The sequence below is a fragment of the Monodelphis domestica genome, chromosome 5 (genome assembly GCF_027887165.1).
Source record: "Monodelphis domestica isolate mMonDom1 chromosome 5, mMonDom1.pri, whole genome shotgun sequence".
Lineage (NCBI taxonomy): Eukaryota > Metazoa > Chordata > Mammalia > Didelphimorphia > Didelphidae > Monodelphis > Monodelphis domestica.
The window spans coordinates 313,514,267-313,536,283 of record NC_077231.1 but is presented as its reverse complement, the minus strand read 5'-3'; the positions used below and the strand labels follow the sequence as shown (position 1 = coordinate 313,536,283).

The 22,017-nt window shown below is 37.0% G+C and overlaps 1 protein-coding gene across 6 annotated transcripts in view; it reads right to left on the bottom strand.

Annotated features, from left to right (window-relative positions):
- Positions 1 to 22,017, bottom strand: part of HYCC1 (hyccin PI4KA lipid kinase complex subunit 1) — a 127,883-nt gene that overhangs the window by 60,257 nt on the left and 45,609 nt on the right. For all 6 annotated transcript variants that reach the window (XM_056800506.1, XM_007505380.3, XM_056800503.1 and 3 more), the window contains 2 exons: positions 14,549 to 14,627; positions 1,764 to 1,865 (listed from right to left, as the gene is read on the bottom strand). In XM_056800506.1, the coding sequence (XP_056656484.1) occupies positions 1,764 to 1,865; positions 14,549 to 14,599 (153 nt within the window). In that variant the 5' untranslated portion in view covers positions 14,600 to 14,627. The remainder of the gene's footprint in view (positions 1 to 1,763; positions 1,866 to 14,548; positions 14,628 to 22,017) is intronic.

Below are 22,017 nucleotides of genomic sequence, written 5' to 3'. Positions count from 1 at the left end.
TAGTGCCCATAGCAGAAACAGGGAAATTCAGAAGGGCGCCGGGTTTGGGGAGAAAGATCTCGCATTCTGTTTTGGAGTTGCCGAGTTAGAAGTGTCTTTGCTGGCAACCAGTGTGAAATCTCCAACAGATAGTCATCAGTGATGTGGGATGGGAACTAAGGAAATGAGAGTTGGTTCTCTCAATCGAAGATAATGATTAAGTCCACAGGTGCTCGGGAAACCAAGAGAAGAGAAGCCCAGAACAGAATGCTGGATGTATATCCACAGTGGGGAGGTTTGACGTGGATGAGGAGACTGAGAAGGAGATGCCAGTCAGGCAGGACTCCGATCATGAGAACATATCTTGGAAGAGAGGGGGATCAGCAGGGCAGTCTGGAAATGCTGCAGAAATGTAAACAAGAGTCCAATTTGAGGAAAGGTCCTTGGATCTAGCAATGAAGAGATTACCGAGGAAGTTGGAGAGGCGTGTTGTTTCAGTTGAGGGTCCAACTGAAGCCAAACAGCAAAGTGCTGAGAAATGACTGAGAGTCAAAAGCATGGACTCAATAAGCACAGACAGCTTTTTCTAGGAGGTTGGAGACAAAATGGAGAAGAAATATACAACAATGGCTTGAAGCGTTGAAAGAAACATGAGAAGAATAAATCTGTTTAATTGAATAGCATACATAAAACAAGAAAACATTATGACTCAAAGTGTCTGCCATCCAATGAAGAGTAACGGGAAAGGCTTAATAATTTCTGTGCAGATAACCAGGCGAGATCGACAGTCTTACTTTCCTGGGCTTCAATCCTATAATGCCAACTGCTGACTGGAAATTTCAAGTTGGATATGCCAAGGACATCTCAAGCTCAACATATCCAAAACAGAACTTCAGTATCTTTTCCCTACAACCCTTCTCTCTTTCTAACTTTCCCATTTCTAGAGAAGATACCATCATTCTACCAATATCCCAGACTAATAAAATTCACTTAAGGGAGACGTAATTAAATTCCAAGTTAAGTTAAGAGGCCAGATGAGAGATGATTTGCAGGAAGGAGTCCAATCAGATGGGATTTTGCAACTGCTTGTGCCCCTGTGCCCAGCAAGTTCAAAGGCTTCAAGCACTGCTAGTGAAAGTGGGGGTTAACAAAGGCCAAACTCAAGGCAAATGATATGACCAAACTCAGCTGGGAAAGGCTATGGTATCAGAAGGAATACAAAAGTCAGAGTCAAACCAAATCAACTGATAGTCAAGTATTTATTAAGTACCTATTTGCAAAGTTAAAATTAAATCTCAATAATGAAAATATTATATTTTAGGCATTAGAAATAAAGGAATAAAAGGGATACAAAATAAAGACCACATGCCCATGGCTGATCAGCGCTCACCTTACCACCACCAAGCTCACTGTCATCAAGCCCACTCACTAATATCTTCTGTCTACAGGAAGTATGTAATAACAGGAAGTCAGTGGGCTCCTGGGAAATGTAGTTCTTTTTTTAGGGTAACAGATTTTTCAATTATACACTATTATGCAACAGGCAGAGATAGATGCAGGGAATGCAAAGAAAAAGATGAACCAATCCTTGCCCTAAAGGAGCTTCTATTCTCTTCATTTCTTGATGGGAGATGAGGATAGTGAAGGGAATGAAGGTTCTCTTCAAAAGTTAAATTTATCAGTAATGTTAACTAACAATTTCTAATCAGAATCAGATCAAAATCTGACTCCAAACCCACATTATAACTGGTATCATAACTACCCAAAGAAATCAAGTCACCTACCTCACTTTGTAGCTCCTCGATAACTTTATATAATGATGAAATCAAAGCAGTTTTATCTTTCAAACGTCTGGCATACTCTGATATAGATGGTTCTGGTAGTGTCTGAAAACAAAGCAAAATTAATTTTAATCTATTATAATACCACATTATTTCTATTGTCAATATTGATCTAAACCAATTAACTAGCATCATTTTATGCTGAGTTGGTCAACTAAAATGAGAATAGATGATGAAAAATTATATTTAACATATAGAGTTGCAAGTTATATCATATATATTTTTGCTTGAAACTCTTTACCTTCCATCTTAGACTCAATATTGTATAATGGTTCCAAGGCAGAAGAGTAATAAAGGCCAGGCAATGGGGATTAAGTTATTTGCCCATGGTCAGAGAACTAGGAAGTATCTGAGGTCAAATCTGAACCCAAGACCTCCTACCTCTAGGTCTGGGCATTCGATCCACTGAGCCACCTAGCTGCTCCCAGTTCTATTATATTTTATTTGTAGAGACTCAATTGCTATGATTCATGTTAGATCAGTTATCTGATAATTTTATAAGCATAAAAGTGAGTACTTCATTTTGTCAATATAACTCATATACTCTGAATGTTAATATATAGTTAAGGCTTTAGCTAAACTCGAAGGAAACTCAGCTTTTCTGTGCTTTAGAGGGAATAAGTATTACACTAGGTATAAGTCAGCTCTTCTGCTATTGAAAAGATAGATTCACAACTCAGTCCACTACAAAGCAGCAAAAGGAGTCTCTTGTCACTAGCAAAGCCAGAGAGAGCCTGGAATTTCCATAGCATTTGATTACCACAAGCCTTCCCTCTTAAACATACTCCTCTAGCAATTCTCTCCTCCCAGGTCATTATTATCTCCCCCTAGAATGTTAACCTACTGAGAATCTTCCATCAGGAGGCTAGCTTACAATGTTCTTAACAGTTCTCTTGAAATGCTCCCTGCAGCATGTCCTCTTTCTTGATACTATATTGATTGTTTTTAGCTAATTGATGAAGTGACACAGCTGGGAATTTTGTCATAAAGATATTAAATTCATTTCTCATTAAAGGTATATAGAGCAAGAACTCACTCAAAGAAACTGTATTTACTTTCAATAGATGATTTAGAAATCCCTTTTTCTACTTAACAAAATCAATTCCTGTCCCCTATCCAGAGACAGGCATTTATTTACCAGAATGCTAAGTAAATGTGAATTACTTGGGGAGCATCTACCATTCTCCAAAGAAAAGAAAATTGTTTGCTCTGGCACTATTTACATAAAGGCAGAACAGGGCATTCGTCAATATTTCAAAAGCATGTAACTTAAGATCTCTAGGCAACATTCCATTTAAGTCATTTGATCAACCGTAACCTAATAAAGGAGACATTTATATAAAAGGGAATGGTTATAAAACACACACACACACACACACACACACACACACACACACACACACACACACACAAGCCTCAGCCAGATCCTTGATCCTTGAATCTAAAAATGCATCTAATTTAAGCCTACAAAAAGGCTGTTAGCAATTACAAAGTGAACATAAAAGATGATAAAACTAATTAGTAAACTGAACAAGTATCCCAAAATTTCAAAGAATATTAGAGAAACCTAAAATTTTCTATTTGAGAGGGACAAAAAAGATTTTGAAATTAAACTATTTTTCTGAAAAATACTGTCAAAGGAACAATCTTTGGGAAATATTTTGAGCCTAGAAATTATTATCATTGGCGCTCTAAGAACTGAAGTAATGATATAATCAGTACTTCCAGATTTCTTTCCCAATTCTGTTATTAATTGATTTAATGAATCTGGAAAAAAAAGATATTACGAAAAATGAGAAAAGATGTTTGCCATGATTATATAGTATTCAGAGTAACAAAATTCTTAAAATGTCATCACATTTAGATATTATTATAATAATATTATAAAACTTAAAAGTAATCATGCTTTTATTATTTTTATTTATTTATTATTAAAACCATACTAATTCAAGAAATTTTCATCAGATATCTACTGGGAACAAAACACTGCCCAAAGAGAATGGCCTTTCATAAAAAAAAAAAAAAGGCTATTTTATCAAGATTCAGAAAACCCAATCAGAAATCTCAAAATAATGATGGAAAACCAAGCTGTAGAAATTAATGCTTGGCAAGATTTGAAGAAGCCAGATGCTCCATACAAGAATCGTTTGGCAGATGGTTAAGAAGCAGACTTAGAATTAATTGCAAGGATGGGAAGTAGGGTGCATGGTGCAAAGGGTACAGAAGGAGGCATATGGTAAAGGCTGAACAACAACCAAAAAAAAAAAAACCCAAACCCAAACCCTTGTCAATCAATCACATACATGATATGGCAAGACAGTCTTGCCATATATTGGTCACCAGAAAACAAGGAGGAATTAGGGGGATGAAAAGAAGTTGGATGAAATTATACAAAGCATTCATAAGGGCACAAGCCAGTCTGAAAGACGATAATTAAAAAAAATTAAAGCAATCACTTTATAAGCTGGAAATGAAATATAAAAATAAATAATGAAATCCTATTTATATAAAACTTTTATTCAATCATGCTATGAATGCTTAATGATTTCCCCATTAAGATATATACTTTTGAGCTATTTCCCACGTAACAAAAACCTGTCTGTACTGATCCATCCACACTATCCCTTCAGAGATCCTCCTTGAGACTAAAAGCATCTTTCAAAAACAGTGACTGACATGAATTTGACTGTGTTGAACATAGAAACTGAACCCATTAACACATACTAGCACCATAACTCCATCATTGATTAGTACCACACTTGTACCAACTAAGCAAACCAATCTAAGATGTTCTGAATCCCAGGACCATGGAGGGTAGAAGCTCTAGTCAAATGGTAGTTCTTAATCTCTTGTCTTTTATGCAATGCAACTGATAAGCCATGGACAAAATCCTCTTTTCCATCCAGCACTCACCAGCTTTGAATTTCATTCTATAATTTACAAATTTTCCTTCATCCTAGACCTCTTACAGTCCTTCCATCTTCTTGTAAATTCAGACTAGAAAAAAACTGCATCCTTTGCTACAATCTCCAGTACTAGGTACTCCTGCTTTCGTGTTCTCCAAGACGTGTGGCCAGGAGGTAGAAGAATAAACCTTTGCTCCTCATTGCTTCTACTAGATTTCTCTCCTCTTGCTCTCACCATTAACAACTTCTCCTCTTTGGAGATTCATTCCATCTCAGCCAATTTATAAACACTGATTAAGTGCCTACTATGTGCTGGGCACTGTACTAAGTGCTGAGGACACAAAAAGCATCAAAAGGCAGTCCCTGGCATGGAGGAGATCCCGTCTGTCCATATCACCTCATCCAAAGTCACTTTCCCTCCTTTCTCAAGCAGCACATTATAGGCTCAGTCTTCTTTCTCACTTCATTCTTTGACCCCAATGAGCAAACTTTAAGCCCTCACTACTGTTTCTACCCTGAAGATTACATTTTAAAACAAGACCACAGTATAGACAGAAGATACACAAAGTAAACATCAGGTCATCGGGTAGGCATGGCCCTATGGCTCTGAGTTATGGGAAGAGAAGAAGGAGGGAGTATATTTCAAGTGAGAAGGAAGACCAGCACAGAGGCAGCATAGCCAGGAGCTAGAACCCCAAGAAGGCCAACTCCATTGTGGGAAGGGAGGCAGGCAGCATGTAAGAGGCTGGAGGGGGAGCTTGGAGCTGGGTGGGACATGGGTTTTCAGGATAGGAGAGCTGGCATTTGATCTGAGAGGCAATGTGAGGGTCATTGGAGTTTATTGAGGGAGAAAATCAAGAGGTGAGGAGACTCAGCCAGGCAGGCCAATTGGGAGGATATATTGTAGTGGTCCAGGAGGAACAATGATCTGTAGAGAAAAGGGGGCCCATGCTGCCACATGGGGAAAAGTAAGAGACGTGGGACAGGCCAAGTGTGGAGAAGAGGCTGCAAGTATGGACTGACTTCAGGGAGCACAAGGACAGCCTGGTCTTCCAGCTTCATTAGTTCCCTCAATCCCATCTAACTCATCTATCTGCCCCACCTCAGTCATCTGCAGGGATGATCAATCCTAGCCTGCGGCCCACAGCTGGGTTTCTCCCATGATTGTAAACATTTCCTTCTAGGAACATAACCGCCTGCCCCTCAACCTTCTCCACTCTCATTGTGAATTCCATTCCCCTTAGCTCTCATCTTCCTCCCTTTAGTCTCAACCCTACAGCTGGCCAGCTCATTTATGGGGTCTCCCTTTGCCTCGAAGCTCTTGGCATTTTAGCCTTTTATTAAAGTGGTCATTTCCTTGCCAGACACCAACGTTAGGTCACCTCCCGTCATCAGCTCTCTCCGATCCCATTCAAATGCCACTGAAAGCTGAAGGAGTAAGTGCTCTAAGAATGTCTGGCAATGCCAGGCAAGGGGCTAAGCACTGGGGATACAAAGGGAAGTAAAAAACAGTGCCTGCCCTGAATGGCCTTGCATTAAAATGGAGAAGCCAATATGCGAATAACAAAGCCCATGCTTTACACACATAGGTGTGTACATATGTGCATATATGCATACATATTCAGAATAGATGGAAAGCAGCCTGAGAAAGGGAGGCTACCAGCAGCTGGAGAGAGAAAGAAAGGCCTCTCACAGCAGGTAGACCTGAGCGGAGTCTTGAAGGAAGCCTGGGATACTCCGAGGCAGAGGTGAGGACAGAGAAGGGCATTCCTGGGGTGGGAGATCACCAGCAGGCCGGGACTGCAAGGTTAGACAGAAACTGTTCTTCTATTTTTCAGTCATGTCTGACCCTGTGACCCCATTTGGGGATTTCTTGGCAAAGATGCTGGAGTTAGGAAACCAAGGCAAAGAGGGTTAAGTGGCTTGCCCAGGGTCCTACAGCTGATACGTGTCTGAGGTTGGATTTGAACTCAGGAAGACAAGTCTCTTCCTGCTCCAAGCCCAGCATTCTATCTACTATACCATCTAGCTGCCAGAGAACGCACAGAAGACAGAAGACTCCAAGAAGACTGGAAATTTAGGAAGAAGTCAGGCAAAAATGTAGAGGAATTTATATTTGATCCTGGAGGGGAGAGGGGAAGGGAAAGGAGAGTATCCTGATAAACTTCCCCAAGAAGTTTAAATCTATCAAATACACTAGCATATTGCCAACGGCTAGCAATTAATGATATGAATGCCAAGGCACATGAGATTTTGAGGGCCACTTATCATGCGAATCCAATTTCTCCCATTCTGTACTTAACTGAACAAAATGGAACCACAGTACAATTTAATACATCTGTTATCCTTTCTAACAAACCATAATAAAATTAAGTAGATTTTGACTATTTTGTGGTATTGTTAATGAAATGAGTTTCATTTATGTCTTTTCATCTGTCTTTTTAAGATTATTCAAAAGGAAATGAGTTTTACTTTTTTTTAACAGACTTTTAGTTTTCCCCAAAGCATCAAAAGGAATTTCTTCCTCTTTCTATTCCTCTTACCTCAGTTTCTTCTGAGGGAAAAATAAATTGCTAGACCCAAGGACAGAAATAAGCCCTAAAGTAATTCACTCCTCCAAGAACTACTCTGGTTAACAGGGTTAGCTAGGAGCACCACGAAATGACCTTGAACTGGAGATAAACGTGATGATAGCTCTACAAGGCCTCCTGGGGAACGGGGAAGATTGACATTGATAGTCACTGAATTTCCAGGTTCAGGACAGGGACCAAGCTGCCAGCTCCTCTGAAAAGTTGAGGCCATGGGCAACTAGAGCTCATTTAGAGCACATTCCAGCACAAAGCATCCACAGAAAGCTCAACAAGAAAAAGAAAAGGCAAAAACTACCCTAAACTAGTAAGAGCTACATCTCCACTTTAAATAAAGTTTCCATTTTTAATACTCTATTAGCATGCAACAATAGTTTAGAGTATGCATAAAGGGAGCTTGGAAACTAAAAAGTAGTGTTCCTAGAATGCATAAGAAAGGCAAGATGACTTCTGAAAGCTTGGAAATCCATATACTATAGCCATCAGTTTGAGAAAGCATTAGGTATCCAGTATCCACTAGAAAATATCTATATTCCTTCCCCTTAAATCCTCAAGCCTCCTTTAGCCTGCTTTCATGGAGAAGGGAAATATTATTACCTAGAAGTTATGTAGTTCAAAGGGTGGAAAAACAGATTTCTGCTCTCTAGTTCTATTATGGTAGGAATTCTGTTTCCTTAGATAATTTGGTGCTATAATCTTGCACACTATGATTATTACAGGACAGATGGGGAATGTCTGAGAACCAAAGGACTGAATTATTCCTAGTTTTCAATTATTTATGCTAATAGTTGCTTCTGTTATTATGAAAATACATGACCGTATTTAAGTTTGTAAGTTTCACCATTCCAATAAACAGGAAAATACTCTAACTAGAATGGTATTCCATTGTACAAACATGATCCTTGCAGGCAATCTGTACCATTTTAGCTAATGCCAAAAAATCATAATTCAGTTACACATAAAGCATTCCTGAAGTAGAAAACAAAAACGAATCATATCTCTAACAGCATAGAACATGTTAAAAAACTGTATGTGTATATCTAGATACATATATGTGTGTGTGTATATATATATATATATAAAATTAAACAGAGGCATATATATAAGATATTGCTAAGTGATTAAAAATATAGACAGACTACTAACTCCAGGGTTGTTTATGACGTTCTAGACTCATCCTTACAACCAAGGGCATAAATCAACAATTTATCAAAATCCAAACTATGATGAGTCAATGCCCTTATCCAAATGGACACAGCTCTTTTTTCACTGACTTGGATCCCAGTCTATGCAATTCTGCTGTCAATCTTCCATAGGAACACTATCCAATGTGCGACATATTGACCTAAGATCAGCAGAGCCAAACTCAAAGAGAAACAATGGGCTAGTAAACCATACAGAAGTATCCCTTTGGGCACACTGATTTAGAAAACCACATATTAACGTTATTTATGCTTTATTGTATTTTTATTGATTTTGTTAAATACTTTTTGATCTGGTTCCATCCAGCATTTCAGAATGTTATGGGACTGTGTGTAGATATCAAGCACACGGGTTATCCACAGAATATCCATCCTGTAGCTATATCAATACATTATTTTTTCTCCTCCAGTTGACTTCTCTGATGACATCCTTTCTATTGCTTCTCCTACATAATTCTTTATATGTAGTATGCTTGTGCTCACCACATGCCTCTCCACCGCTCTTTGAGTGACCTTTAACTTCAACTCTTATCATGCCTCAAAGATACACAGCAGAAGATGTGAGAAGATGAGCCTTTCTTCCAAAGAGAGGCACGAAGTGACCAAAAACAATTCAGTTTTCCAAAAACAAACCAGCCTACTGTGCTTCTATTCAGTTCTGGACCCCACTCATAATCACAATGTTCACGCTCTACAAAACACAGATCACAGGCTAGTCAACAAACCATCCTTCATACATTATTTTTTCCATTTGGCTATAGGTACGTGAGTCCACTCCCCATCTTTGTAATTTTCAAGGGCTTGATACAATCAGCACAATAACATCTGCAAATAGGAGAAAATGGAAGACCTCACTCTTTATAAGGAATTTCTCTTCCATTTGGACTCTGTTTGACCATCCATCATGACAATGGCAAATACTTTTGTCAAACACACATCTCTCTGCTATGTCACTTAATCAGATAATCAGAGAGATGAACAAAGTTATCTCTGTTGACATAGGTCCAAAGAATCACATATTTTGGCATACGCAGAAGACAAAACTTTGCTAGAAGACAGTCACCTTTTCAGGTGGTGTTTTGCTTTGAATCAAATGGATTTTAATTTTTTTTACAGATAATAAATGATAAGCCCAGTGGGATATAGTGTTTCCTAGGCTTTAAGTAAATGATGTGACTAAAGTTGAAGTTTGCCATATGAATAAATGAAAAAGCATTGACTGTTTATCTTATCCTGACTTAATATAAAAGATAGTTCCTGCTCACAAGGCAACAATAGATATAGGGGAGTGATGGTCTAGGAAGGGTTTCTGGATCTTAGATATCCCAGAGATGGTGATTGAAACAACAGAGCAATCTAGGCTTGATTGATTTGATTACACGTCTCAGAACAAGAGGGGCAGGGAGAGATAGTAACAGTGAAGAAAATAGCCAGGTGAAAGCTGAGGATGCCTGGTGCCAAGGAGTTCATAGCATGGTCTCTGAAGGTCTGCTTTGAAGACCTGAGCAGCAGTAGCTGATTAAGCAGCAGAATAGAAAAAGTATTTGGAATATCATTTGAAAAAGACTGCCTGGTCCTTTCTTTTATCTTCATCAGAAAAGTTTGTTTTGTTATTGTTGTTGCATTGCTTTTATTCCCTTTTCAAAAAGACAGATCTGTAGTACCTGGCATTTTCTTGGTTGTCTTTTTGTTTAATATTGAGATTTTGTTTAATACTGATATTTTGGAGACCTCTTCCAAATGCCTTAAGAATCAAATCCTCCATGATGTTGCACAATGAGCTCTAGGCCTGCTGTTCTTTTAAATTTATTTCTTCCATGATATTTTTTGTTCCCCTCAGGAGTATGATGCTAGAGTGTACCTGTGGTAGTTCCACTGTCCTTAATGCTAAAGAGTCACATAAAAATTTATGGAGATCATTTCTTATTGACTGTTAATCTTCTTTTAGTTTTATTCAAAAGGTCTTTGAATGATGGCTTTAATACCTTGGAAGTCTTACCAAGTTTTCTATCAACTTGTTTTCTCTCCACTGTTTCTTCTTGCTTTTAAAATTAGCTTTTACTGATATTTTATGTTTCTTGTATCACTCTAGTTATCCCCAAATCAAGAGCCATCTTATAATAATGACAAATAGCATTATTTTAAAAGAGAAAAATCACAACCGATTGATTCATTGATAAAATCTAAAAGCATGAGCAGTCATGAACCTCCTTCCACAGAGGAACAGGTTACAGGAGTCTCCTCATCTCTTTTAATTTAAAGCCCTGCTGGAGCTTTATAATTGTGTTACCTTTCCTTTCGACTGTTTGGTGTGTCATTGTTCTTTCCATTTATATAGTGTCATCATCTTTGTGTCTATTGTTTGTTGGCTCTGGTCATCTCTGTGTGAGTTCATAGAGATCTCTCCAGGTTTCTCTATAGTCATCACACACATTATTTCTTATGGCACAGTCATCTTCCATTACATTCATGTACTACAACTTATTTAGTCATTCCCCCATTGAGGGCTATCTAAATTTCTTTCCAATTCTTCATTATCACAAGGAGTGTGACTATAAATATTGTAGACTATATGGGGACTTTTATCTTATCAATGTCCTCCTTGGGATATAAGCCCAGTAATGAAAGGTTCAAAGGGTATGGACATTTTGGCCACTTTATTTGTATAATTTAAAATTGCTTTTCCAAAATGGTTGTACCATTTCACAGCTCTACCCAAGATATTTTAGTGTGTCTATCCTTCTATAATCCCTCCAACACTGAATTACTAATTTTTGTCATTTTTGCTAATTTGAAGAATGTGAGGTGAATTTGGGGTTCTTTTGATTTGCATTTCTCCTATTCTTAGTGATTTGGAGCATATTTTCATGTGATTGTGAATACTTTGCAGTTCTTTTGTTAATTTGTTTATATCCTTTGATCGTTTATCTATTGGGAAATGGCTATTAGTCATACATATATTTACTAATATATGTAATATTATATACCTTAGAAACTAAATTCTTATCAAAGGAATTTGATACAAAGATTCCCCCCCCCCCCCACTTAGCAACTTCCCCTCTTATTCTAGATAAATTAATGATATCTTGGCAAAAGAGTTTCTGTTTCAAGTAACCAAAGTTAATTATTTCACATTTTGTAATTGCTTCTACCTCTTATTTAGTTAAGAATACATCTCCTGTATACCCAAAGGGCTTAAAAAGAATACATTCCTTTAAATCCAGCAATACCACTACTAGGTTTGTACCCCAAAGAGATAAAAGAAGTTTGTACAAAAATATTTCTAGACACAATCTTTGTGGTGGTAAAAAATTGGAAAATGAGGGGTTGCCCCTCAAGTGGGGAATGGCTGAACAAATAATTGTGGTATATGATGTTGATGGAATACTATTGTGCTATAAGGAATGACAAACTGCTTGATTTCTATATAAACTAGAAAGACCTCCATGAACTGATGTGGAGTGAAATGAGCAGAAGCAGATCATTCTACACAGAAACTGAAACATTATGGGACAATCAAATGTAATAGACTAATAGCTCTGCAAGGATCCAGGACAATCCTGAGAGACTAATGAGAAAAAATGCTATCCACATCAAGAGAAAGAACTATGGGAGTAGAAATGCAGAAGAAAAACATGATTTATCACTTGTTCATAAGGGTATATGATTTGGGGTTTTGGTTTTAAAAGGTTACTCTATTACAAAAATGAATAATATGGAAATAAGTTTTGAGTGATAATGCATGTATAACCCAGGGGAATTGCTTGTCAGCTCCAGGAGGGGGTAGTTAAAAGGGGAGGGAGAGAACACGAATCATGTAACCATGGAAAAATACTTAAAAAAATAAAGAGAAAAAAAAAGTATAGGAAACTTCCAGTAAGGAAGCATCTATAAATGGGGGGGGAAAAAAGGATATATCTCCTTCCTGCTCATACTAATAGCTGTGAGAGAGATATGACCTGTTTCTCTTCTAACTTTAGTAATATTGTCTTTAATTTTATGGTCACGGATATATTGAGAATGTATTATAGAATGGGGTGTGGAATGTTGGGCTAAACCTAATTTCTGCCAGTCTGCTTTCAAATTTTCCTGGCAGCATTTTTTTTTTAATCAAATAGGGAGTTTGACCCTAGGTACTTTATGTTTTCCACTTTGTCAGATGCTGGATTATTGAACTCTTTTTTTCCAGACTCTCCTTTATCTAGTCTGTCCTATTTCTCTAATTCACTCTTTTTTAGCCAATGTCAGAGGGTGTTGTTAACTGTGTATAAGGTCTGGAAGTGCTAGCTCCTCTTCATCATTTCCCCTCATATCTAGATAATTTATCGAGCTTTGTAAATGATCCCCTTGGTAATTTGATTGGTATAGCATTAAAACTATAAATCAATTTCAGTAGTATTTTCACTTTTGTTACAGCCTTATCATGAACACTGAATATTCCTCTGCCTATTTAGAATATTCCTCTGCCCTTTCTCTATAAATTTTTGAGGATTTACTTTTTTAGTCTGTAACTTTGCTGAATGTGAGTGTGGATTTTGTCGGTAGCCTAGGAGGTGAGGAGAAGGGCTCAGTGAGGTCAGAGGCAGTGAGCATCACTTTATAAGTTTGAGATATTATTTTTTAACCTTCCTTTGGATTCTTCATATCCTAGACCATGGAGACCGCGGAAGTTGTTTTATCTTTGGTGCATAATTTCTTTATTGGAAAAGTTTTAGAGATCAGAGGTCAGAGGAAAAGTCTAGTCTTCAATCTTGTTTCTCATGTGATCCAAAATTACAATAGCCTTAAAGTTGGTCTCCCTTCCTGTTTTCTTATAGATACTGCTCATAATCACCCACCATCCTCCTCCATAAGATTTAAAAACAAAAGCATCTTCTGAACTGGTGTTATGCTGGGATGCCAGATCTCTCCATTTGGCAAAGAGATTAAGTATTTCCTTCCTGAGAGAGTTTCTAGATAATTTTGGTCTACTAATGTCAGGTGGTTCATGCTGGTTAGGAAACAGTGGTAATGCGGTCTATACTTTTATTCACTTCTCATTTTTTGGCATCAGCAGCTCATTTAAATAGGGTAGCATAGAGTTTTCTCACGTGAATGCCATATCTTCTCATTCTTAATCTTTCTTCTCATTTGCTTATTGATTTTGATCTGTTTTGCTAACAAAGGTCACAATTTCAACTTTATTTTCTACTGACTGCATGGCTGGGCTTCACCATGGCCTCCAGAAATCCACCATTCTGCAAGATCACATCAATGCTGAAACCCCCAACTCTTCAGTGCCACCAGCCCCCTTGGACCTTTTTCCATCCTCCACTTAGGCAAAGCACCAATGTAAATCATCTCCTCATTTCCTGCCTAGCAAAACTCCTCTGGACTTTATCATGCCTCAATATACCTTATACCTTCTCCTCGTGACCTCCCCTTCCCATCTTGTTTTTAAGTGCTGTTTTCTCCCATTAGCTTGTGAGTTGCTGGAAAACAAGAACTCTCTTTGCCATCCTAGACTTAGTATAGTAGGGTCTGGCACAGGCAGTGCTTAATGTTTAATGACGATTATTGACTATTGACTTGCTTGGGAAGATATGTGTTATATATATCATTGTGCTTACTATTCTGGCATCACTTGATGGGAAAGGGATAGAGGTGGGGAGCAGATGACATTAAAAGAGATAGAGTTTAAGTATCAGAGAGAAGGGAGCCAAGAGGAAGAGGGAGCTATTTCTTTCAATTGCTACATAACTAGTAATATCACCAGTGTCTATTAATCAGACTTTAGAAGAATACTTCTTCATCTTTATTGATTATTCCTGGCATCAGCACAAAATTTGTCATGAGTGGGATAAAAGTAAGCAAATCAACTTATTCTGATACAGGAGGAGGAGACCCCAAACAATTGTTCATAGGAATTTTCTAGGTACACTTATGATTTAGACAGATAATTAGTTTTGCTGGCATCACAAGCCAAATAACTAGTAATTAACTTGGAAATGAGATTTAATTCTAAAGTGTTCATATTATGCAGTAAATATTACCTTAAATTCTGACAACCATTCCTCCACAATCACTTTTTCTGTCTCGAACATCTTTCCACATCTGTTCAAAGCCTTTCTCCTAAAATGAATGGACAAAATTGTTAAAAGTGGAATGTTTTCCTTATAACCAACTGACAGCAGAAATGGAATAGTATGATTTATCTAATTCCAATAATCATATCAAATTATTAAACATAATTACTTAATCCTTATTGACTAACAATTTCTCAGCCAGAAACCATACCCTGAATATTTTAATCCTTTAATCTCCTGAGCTTCTGGCCTTCCCCTCGTATCCCCATCTCAGCTGGTGACTATGCCACCTGGCCCACTATTTCAAGCAAGTCTCAGTCATGTTTCATTTTGCTACCTACTTGTTTCCTGGTCATCTTTTCCTCACCAACTACTTGGTCATCCTGCTTATAATTCTTTCCATCTTCCTCCATCAGTTCTAGCATCAGAACCATTATCAGATCAATTCCTCTACTCTCCTAGAGGGGTCAGATGTCAAACTACTCCCTTTTGGCTCTCTACACAATCCTTGAAATTTTCTGATCAAAGTCCTCTAATCTGAGCACTACTTCCTTATGAAGGTGGTTTCCCCCTAATAGAACACAAATTATCTTAGAGCAGGGACTAGCTTTAACTTTCATATTTGTATTTCTGGGGTTTAGCACAGTCCTTGGCACATTAGTTGAGACAAGGTTTTTCATGTATTCATTATTAAGATCAATGTATACCAAAAAGACAGAAAATGCTAAGTTCCTGACAAAAGCATCAAAATCACCAAAATTGTTCCATCAGCTTCAATAATAACAGCATATTAGAATTTATTTTTCTTTGATAACAATTTTTAAATTCCAGAATTAATTGGAAGTTTAACAGAAATGGTAGAGGGGAAAACACTGGAAGTACAAATGTGTAAGAAGAAAAATATTCATACATAATTGACTTTGAACCAGTATCACTAAAGAAACAGCATATTTTTAAAACAACATTTTAGTTCTTTATAGCAGAAAAAACATCTTAGAAAAACAATCTACAAAAATAAAAGGTCTTCTAGTATCCAAAGTTGTGAATTTTCCTTTGCCATAAATGTATCTAATACCTAAGCCTCACCACTGTATCCTATATTCAAATCCATCTTTCCATGGACATTGCATCTGGAGGGACAGTGTATGCCATGATTTGGGGGAGAATGTTTTGTACCAACTGTTCTTCCTATGCCATCCTACTAAATGTTTTTTGCTAAAAGCCACCTAAGAGTACTGGCTTATGGTCAGAGAACATTGGTTGGATCTTGTGAGCTTATACTGTCAGAAATAAAGTCCCACAGAGTTAACTCTAGAATCCAAAGGAGGCTCCCAAACTCTGGGGTTCTATTGCCGAAGTGTAAGTGCAGTTCTAAGAATAACCCTAGAGAATGTTGTTAAGTAGTCAAAACTCTGGAGAAAGACTGCTAAAAGAAGAGAGCAATAAATCTAAAACAATTTTTTTTGGAAAAAAATTCTATTCAATCTTCTCCCACCCAAGTCAATAAAACTCAATAACCATTAGTAAGATGTAAGTTGAAGATGGCTAAACAGTAACCTGAAGATAGGAGGAATAGGTTGCAATATCAGGTACATGGACAAAAAGAACTTCACAAAGCCGTTTCCCCAGACTAGTAAGTATGTGAAAAGAACTTAAATGGTAGTTATTTTAGGGACAAAGAAAAGTATTATAACACACCTTTGAAGGAAAGTACTATGTGACATGGATGAATCAGTAAAAAAAGAATTATTAAGAGCTCACTGAATCTTCCAGGATATATAGATATATATATTCTGTCCTCAAGAAGCTCAGACTAGTACAAACTAGTAGAGAAGAGTGTCGTGAAAGAGTGAAGAGTATGTACGGGAAAAGAGGCAAAGTTGAAGGCTGCAGAAAGATCAAGAAGGATGAAGATTGAGAAAAGGCCATTAAATTTGGCAATTAAGAGATTACTGGTAATTCTGGATAGAGCAGGCTTAATTGAATGATGAAGATAGTCTATAGAGAGTTAAGAAAAAAGTGACAGGAAAGGGCCTGAAGGCAACAGTTGTAAATGACTTTCTCAAGGAGCTTAGCCATGAAAGGGAAAAATGATATATGATGATAGTGGTAATGGATCAAATGAGGGAAGTAGGAGTAAGTAGTGTAGAACATTTGGAGAATGAGGAGTTAACAAAATAGCTATATGGAGAGACTGATAAACAGCCAAAATGAGGTTCTTTACTTCAACTTCTTCAAAATGAGCAGCTAGGATTTTTCTCAACTGAAAATTAAGGAAACAAAAGTGTTACAATTTGGTTACTCACTTTTATGGTGAGCAACATCCTATAATTTAATTAGGTATGACACTTCACTGAATCATAGAATTTGAGACTTGGACAAGAATTTTGTGGCCATCTAGTCTTACCCTTATTCAAAGTTTTCTGATCCAAAGGTTGGCTTAAATAGCAATCTAAAGACACCCTTAAAAATGTTAAAGCTGTATATGGTTCTAGTAGACTGTTAGAAGGCTGATCTCTCTCTCTCTCTCTCTCTCTCTCTGTCTCTCTCTCCTCTCTCTTTTTCTCTTCTTCTCTCTCCTCTCTTCTCTCTCTCTCTCTCTCTGTCTCTCTCTCTCCTCTCTTTCTCTTTTTCTCTTCTTCTCTCTCCTCTCTTCTCTCTCTCTCTGTCTCTGTCTCTCTCTCCCTCTCTCTCTCTGACTCTGTCTCTGTCTCTGTCTCTCTCTCTCTTTCTCTCTCTGTCTCTCTCTGTACCTCTCTCTCTCTCTGTATCTCTCTCTCTCTCTTTTCCTATCCCCCATTACTTCAGTGGCCTATGCAAGATTGCTACACTGTGAAGAGTGTTTAACAGTGATGTAATGACCATAAGAGTAGCAAATTTCTATGCTATATCATTAGAAGGCAAAGTCAAGCTCTTGGGAGGGAGGAAGGAGCGTATTACATCCTGAAAAAACTTTGGCATTTTATTCTTATAGAAGTTTAATTCTTATAGACTTTGTTAGCTATATTTTTGAATATCATCTTTCATTTTCATGTTATGCTACTAACATCAATTGCTATATCTCTAACATGAAGATGTGTCTGAGAAGAGAAGATTGAATTGACAGTCTGTAAAGTAGAAACAATCTATACTCTTACTACATGAATGTGGGAGGAGGGAAGAAGGTAAGTGATGGAGAAGATAGGTATGGGGTTAAAACTTCTCATTTTTTATTAATCAGCAGTGAGAGAATGTGTTTCTTGCTAATATAGTCAATGTGTTTCTACTCTTCCCCAGTTGGAAACAAGTTACACTATAAAAACAACAAGAGTAATTAAAGAGAAGTGGTATCTTACCTATACATTTAAGGGAAAGGAAGCAAAGAGAAAGAATGGAAGTCAAAGATGGCTGGGGTGGGGAGAGGGGGGGGGAGTGGAATGTGACAAGAAACAAAATATGCAAAGAGGGAACAATAATAACCTCACAGTTATCTAGTATGAAGTATGACATTTCATTACAAATGGATGATTATTTTACTATCTCCCAAATAGTCACTTAAGCAATTTCAAAATAGATATTGAGAATGGCTTCTCCAAAATAAGAGCAAATAACTATGCCCAAAGGGCTATAAAACTGTACATGCCATTTAATCCAGCAATATTAGATCTGTATCCTAAAGGGATCAAAGAAAAAAGAAAAATATCTATATGTGCAAAAATATTTATAATAGCTTTTTTGTGGTGGCAAAAAACTGGAAATTGAGGGGATGCCAATCAATTGGAGAATGGCTAAACAAATTGTGGCATGTGAAGGTGATGGAATACTGTTGTGCTGTAAGAAGAGGATAATTTCAAAAAAACCTGGGGAGACATAAAATGATGCAAAGTGAAGTGAGCAGAACCAGGAAAACACTGTATATATTAATGGCAATATTATAATAATAAACATATAATATTATAACAATAAACATATATTATATTATAACAATAAACACATAATATTATATTATAACAATAAACATATAATAAACAATAAAATAACAATAAACAACTATGGAAGATTTAGCTATTCTGATCAATATAATGATCCAAGATAATTCCAAAGGACACCTGATGAAAAATAGTGTCTTCTTCCAAAAAGAGAACTGATGAACTCTGAGTTCAAATTGAAGCATATTTTTAAGTTTTTCTTTATTTTTCTTTTCTCTCTTTTTTACAACATGACTACATGGCTAATATGGAAATATGTTTTGTGCGACTTTATATGTTGAGTATCATAATGCTTTCCTTTTCAATGGGTAGGAGAGGAAGTGGTGGTGGTGGAGAAAATTATAACCAAACGAATTTTTTAAAACTTCAAGTCTGATGGATATGTGAAAAAAAGTGAGAGGGTATATACTTGTATCATAATGGCATAATTAATTATAACAACCACAAAGGAACAACATGGCCTTTAAAATCTTATTGGGATGTAACATAGATAAAATTCTGGGTTCTGAATTGGAAGGATCTGAATTGGAACTGCCACTATCACCTAGATGACAAGTGGCCATCCAGGTCTGTATGAATTCCTCCAAGGTAGGGGCACAGCTAATGATCTACTATGGAGCAGCTCCAACTATGAGGAGAGTTTTCCTGACTTTAAGCCTAAATTGGCCTCTTGGAATCTTCCACCCTTTGCTCTCTGGGACCAAATCTCAACCATTAGATTTGATCAAACAATCATAACAACTGAATCTATTCCCTTCCACGTGACAATTCTTCATATCCTTGAAGATGATTCTGTCTGTCCTGAGGTCTCTTTGTCAAGCTACCTTCCTTCCTTCTTTTGATCCTGGAGGCTCTTCATCCTCCTAGTTGCCCTTTTCATTGTACTCAGCAACAGCAAGAACTCATCACATCCTTCCAAACTGACCACAATCTCCAGGAAAGAACCAAGGAGGGAAGAACAAAGATGGCCTCTTACTTCCTCATTTCCAGAAGTTCTATTTCTTTTAATTCAATACAAGATTGCATTAGCTGTTTTTAGCTGCCTGCCACATCACAAAGAGGCCTCAGTTGATCTTGAAGAATAGTCAACAAAATACTTATTAAGCACTTACTATGCCAGGAGGTATAGAGAACTGGGCCTGGAGTCAAGAAGACCTGAGTTCAAATCCAGCCTCAGATACTTTCTTGCTATGATATCCTGGGTAAATTACTTAATACTGCTTGCCTCAGTTTCCTCATATATCAAAAGATCTGGAGAAGTAAATGGCAAACCAGGCCGGTAACTTTAACAAAAACAAAAAAAGCAAAATGGGGTCACAAAGAGTCAAACATTTCTGAAAGCCTGAGCAACAACTTGGTAACCACAAAACAGAAAGATCACTTCATTTAGAGCTTGTTCAAGTTCATCCACTCAACCAACATTTATTAAGCATCACTGAATAGATAAGAGGAACAAGACTGCAATGGCAAGCACCCTGGGTTTGGAGTTAAGAGAGAGACCCTTCCATTAGGGGGCCATGATGCCACTCACTTGAGCTCAGAGTTCTTTTATTCATCCCACCCCTTCCTTAAAGGACCCATAGTAGAAAACAATCATGAAAACCTTAACAACGTACATTTACATAGCTCTTTTTTTATTGTGGTAGTCTATCATCCTCACTGAATAATCCAATTTTAATATATTTATATTATTGACTAATAGCACTTTTCATGTAATACTATGTATCAAAAGAAATAAAATGTTTCATTCTCTACTAGTTCAATTATTCTCAATATTGACTACAAAGTTTAAGCTACACAAAAAGTTATAATACTTATTTCTGATATATTTTGATATTTAAAGCTACTTCAAAGTGGTAAACATGAAATGTGAATATGACACGTTTCCAAATAGTTACAAATATTTTTGTTAATGTTTAAACATAAATAAAATGTTTCACCATAAATAAAAATTGCGACAGTTAACATTACCATTTGAAAAACTGTCACAAAATGGTTAAATGAATTTTAATTCTTTCATAACTGAATCAAAGGAAGAACTTGAATCTCTCAAATTCCTTGATTCAAATGATTGCTCTTGGCCAATAATAAGGATGTCAATACCAAAGTGATATCAGATTAAATTTTTATGTAACCCTTTGGAAAGATAGGGAAAAATGACAAACCTAAAAAAGTTTTCTTAAAGAGAGTGTGAGGAGAGACAGTTAGGTGGTTCAGTGGATTAAGAGTCAGGCCCAGAAATGGGAGATCCTAGGTTCATATCTGGCCTCAGACATTTCCTGGCTGTATGACCCTGGGCAAGTCACTTAAGCCCTATTGCCTAGCCCTTACCAATCTTCTGCCTTAGAACCAATACAGAGTATTGATTTTAAGACATAAGGTAAGGGAGAGGGAGAGGAAAAGAGATGGATTCCAAATGAAAATCAGTAATGTGAAAATTCGCTAAGCCTGCTACTCAAATCATAGTTTTGCTAAATTCTCATCTACTTACTTATACTTGTCCACAATGTAGGACTGGCCACAAAAACTGCTGCAGTTTCTCCACCCACCATTCCACCTACCTATCTCAATCCAATTCAATCAACAAGCATTTTCCAAAAGGTTACTCTGTGCCATGCACTGAACACTTGCTATAGAAAGCTTTGTAACCATTAGCTTTTAAAAAACTTTTTTAACAGGGAAAACTTCTTAAAAGAACATTAAGAAAACACAGATACTAAACATGGAATCTAAAATATGAATATATCATGGGAAAAATGGAAACTTCGTTAGAATTGTATAGGCTTCCTTAAAGGATGTGTGATAGAAACTGTTAGGTAACACAGCACTTTTCCCATAATTCTCTGCCCCACTATTATTTGGGGCAGAAACTTTTCTTCTAATGAGCCTGTCCTCTACTCCAAGATGAGTAACAGTGGGACTAGAATGATCACTGAGGGCAAGGACAACTCGAAGGACTAACAGAAACCACAAGTTCAATACAAAGTAGAAACAAGGCTTAATAAACTCTTTTGCTGTAACATCCACCAATGCTCAGCAAGAGACTTCTAAGACTACCAAACTGACTCCTGCAAATTAATCTATAAATGTTTTCTTAACCTATTAACCATACATGGAAAATCAGAGTACATACTGACTTTGTAATTTTGGAGCACATATGAATATCAATTAAGTAAACTAAGCAACATTTAAACCACTGCCTCACACAAATTTGAGAAATACAGTTTGCTATGAATGCTTTCTTCCTAGAAACAAAGGAGAGGCAAAGATGGGAGCGAGAAGGCTTCTTAAGATGCAATTCACTTCCTATTTCCTTTTTCTGTCCTTTTATAGCAGAAGGTTTTTGTTTTGTTTTTTCAGTTGGGTTAGAAAGCCTCTTGGGTTTCTCAGTGGATACTTAGGTGAAGTTAATTTTTTTTTCTCTATAATATTAAATTCACTTGAAAATATTTCTATATTTGGTTCTTG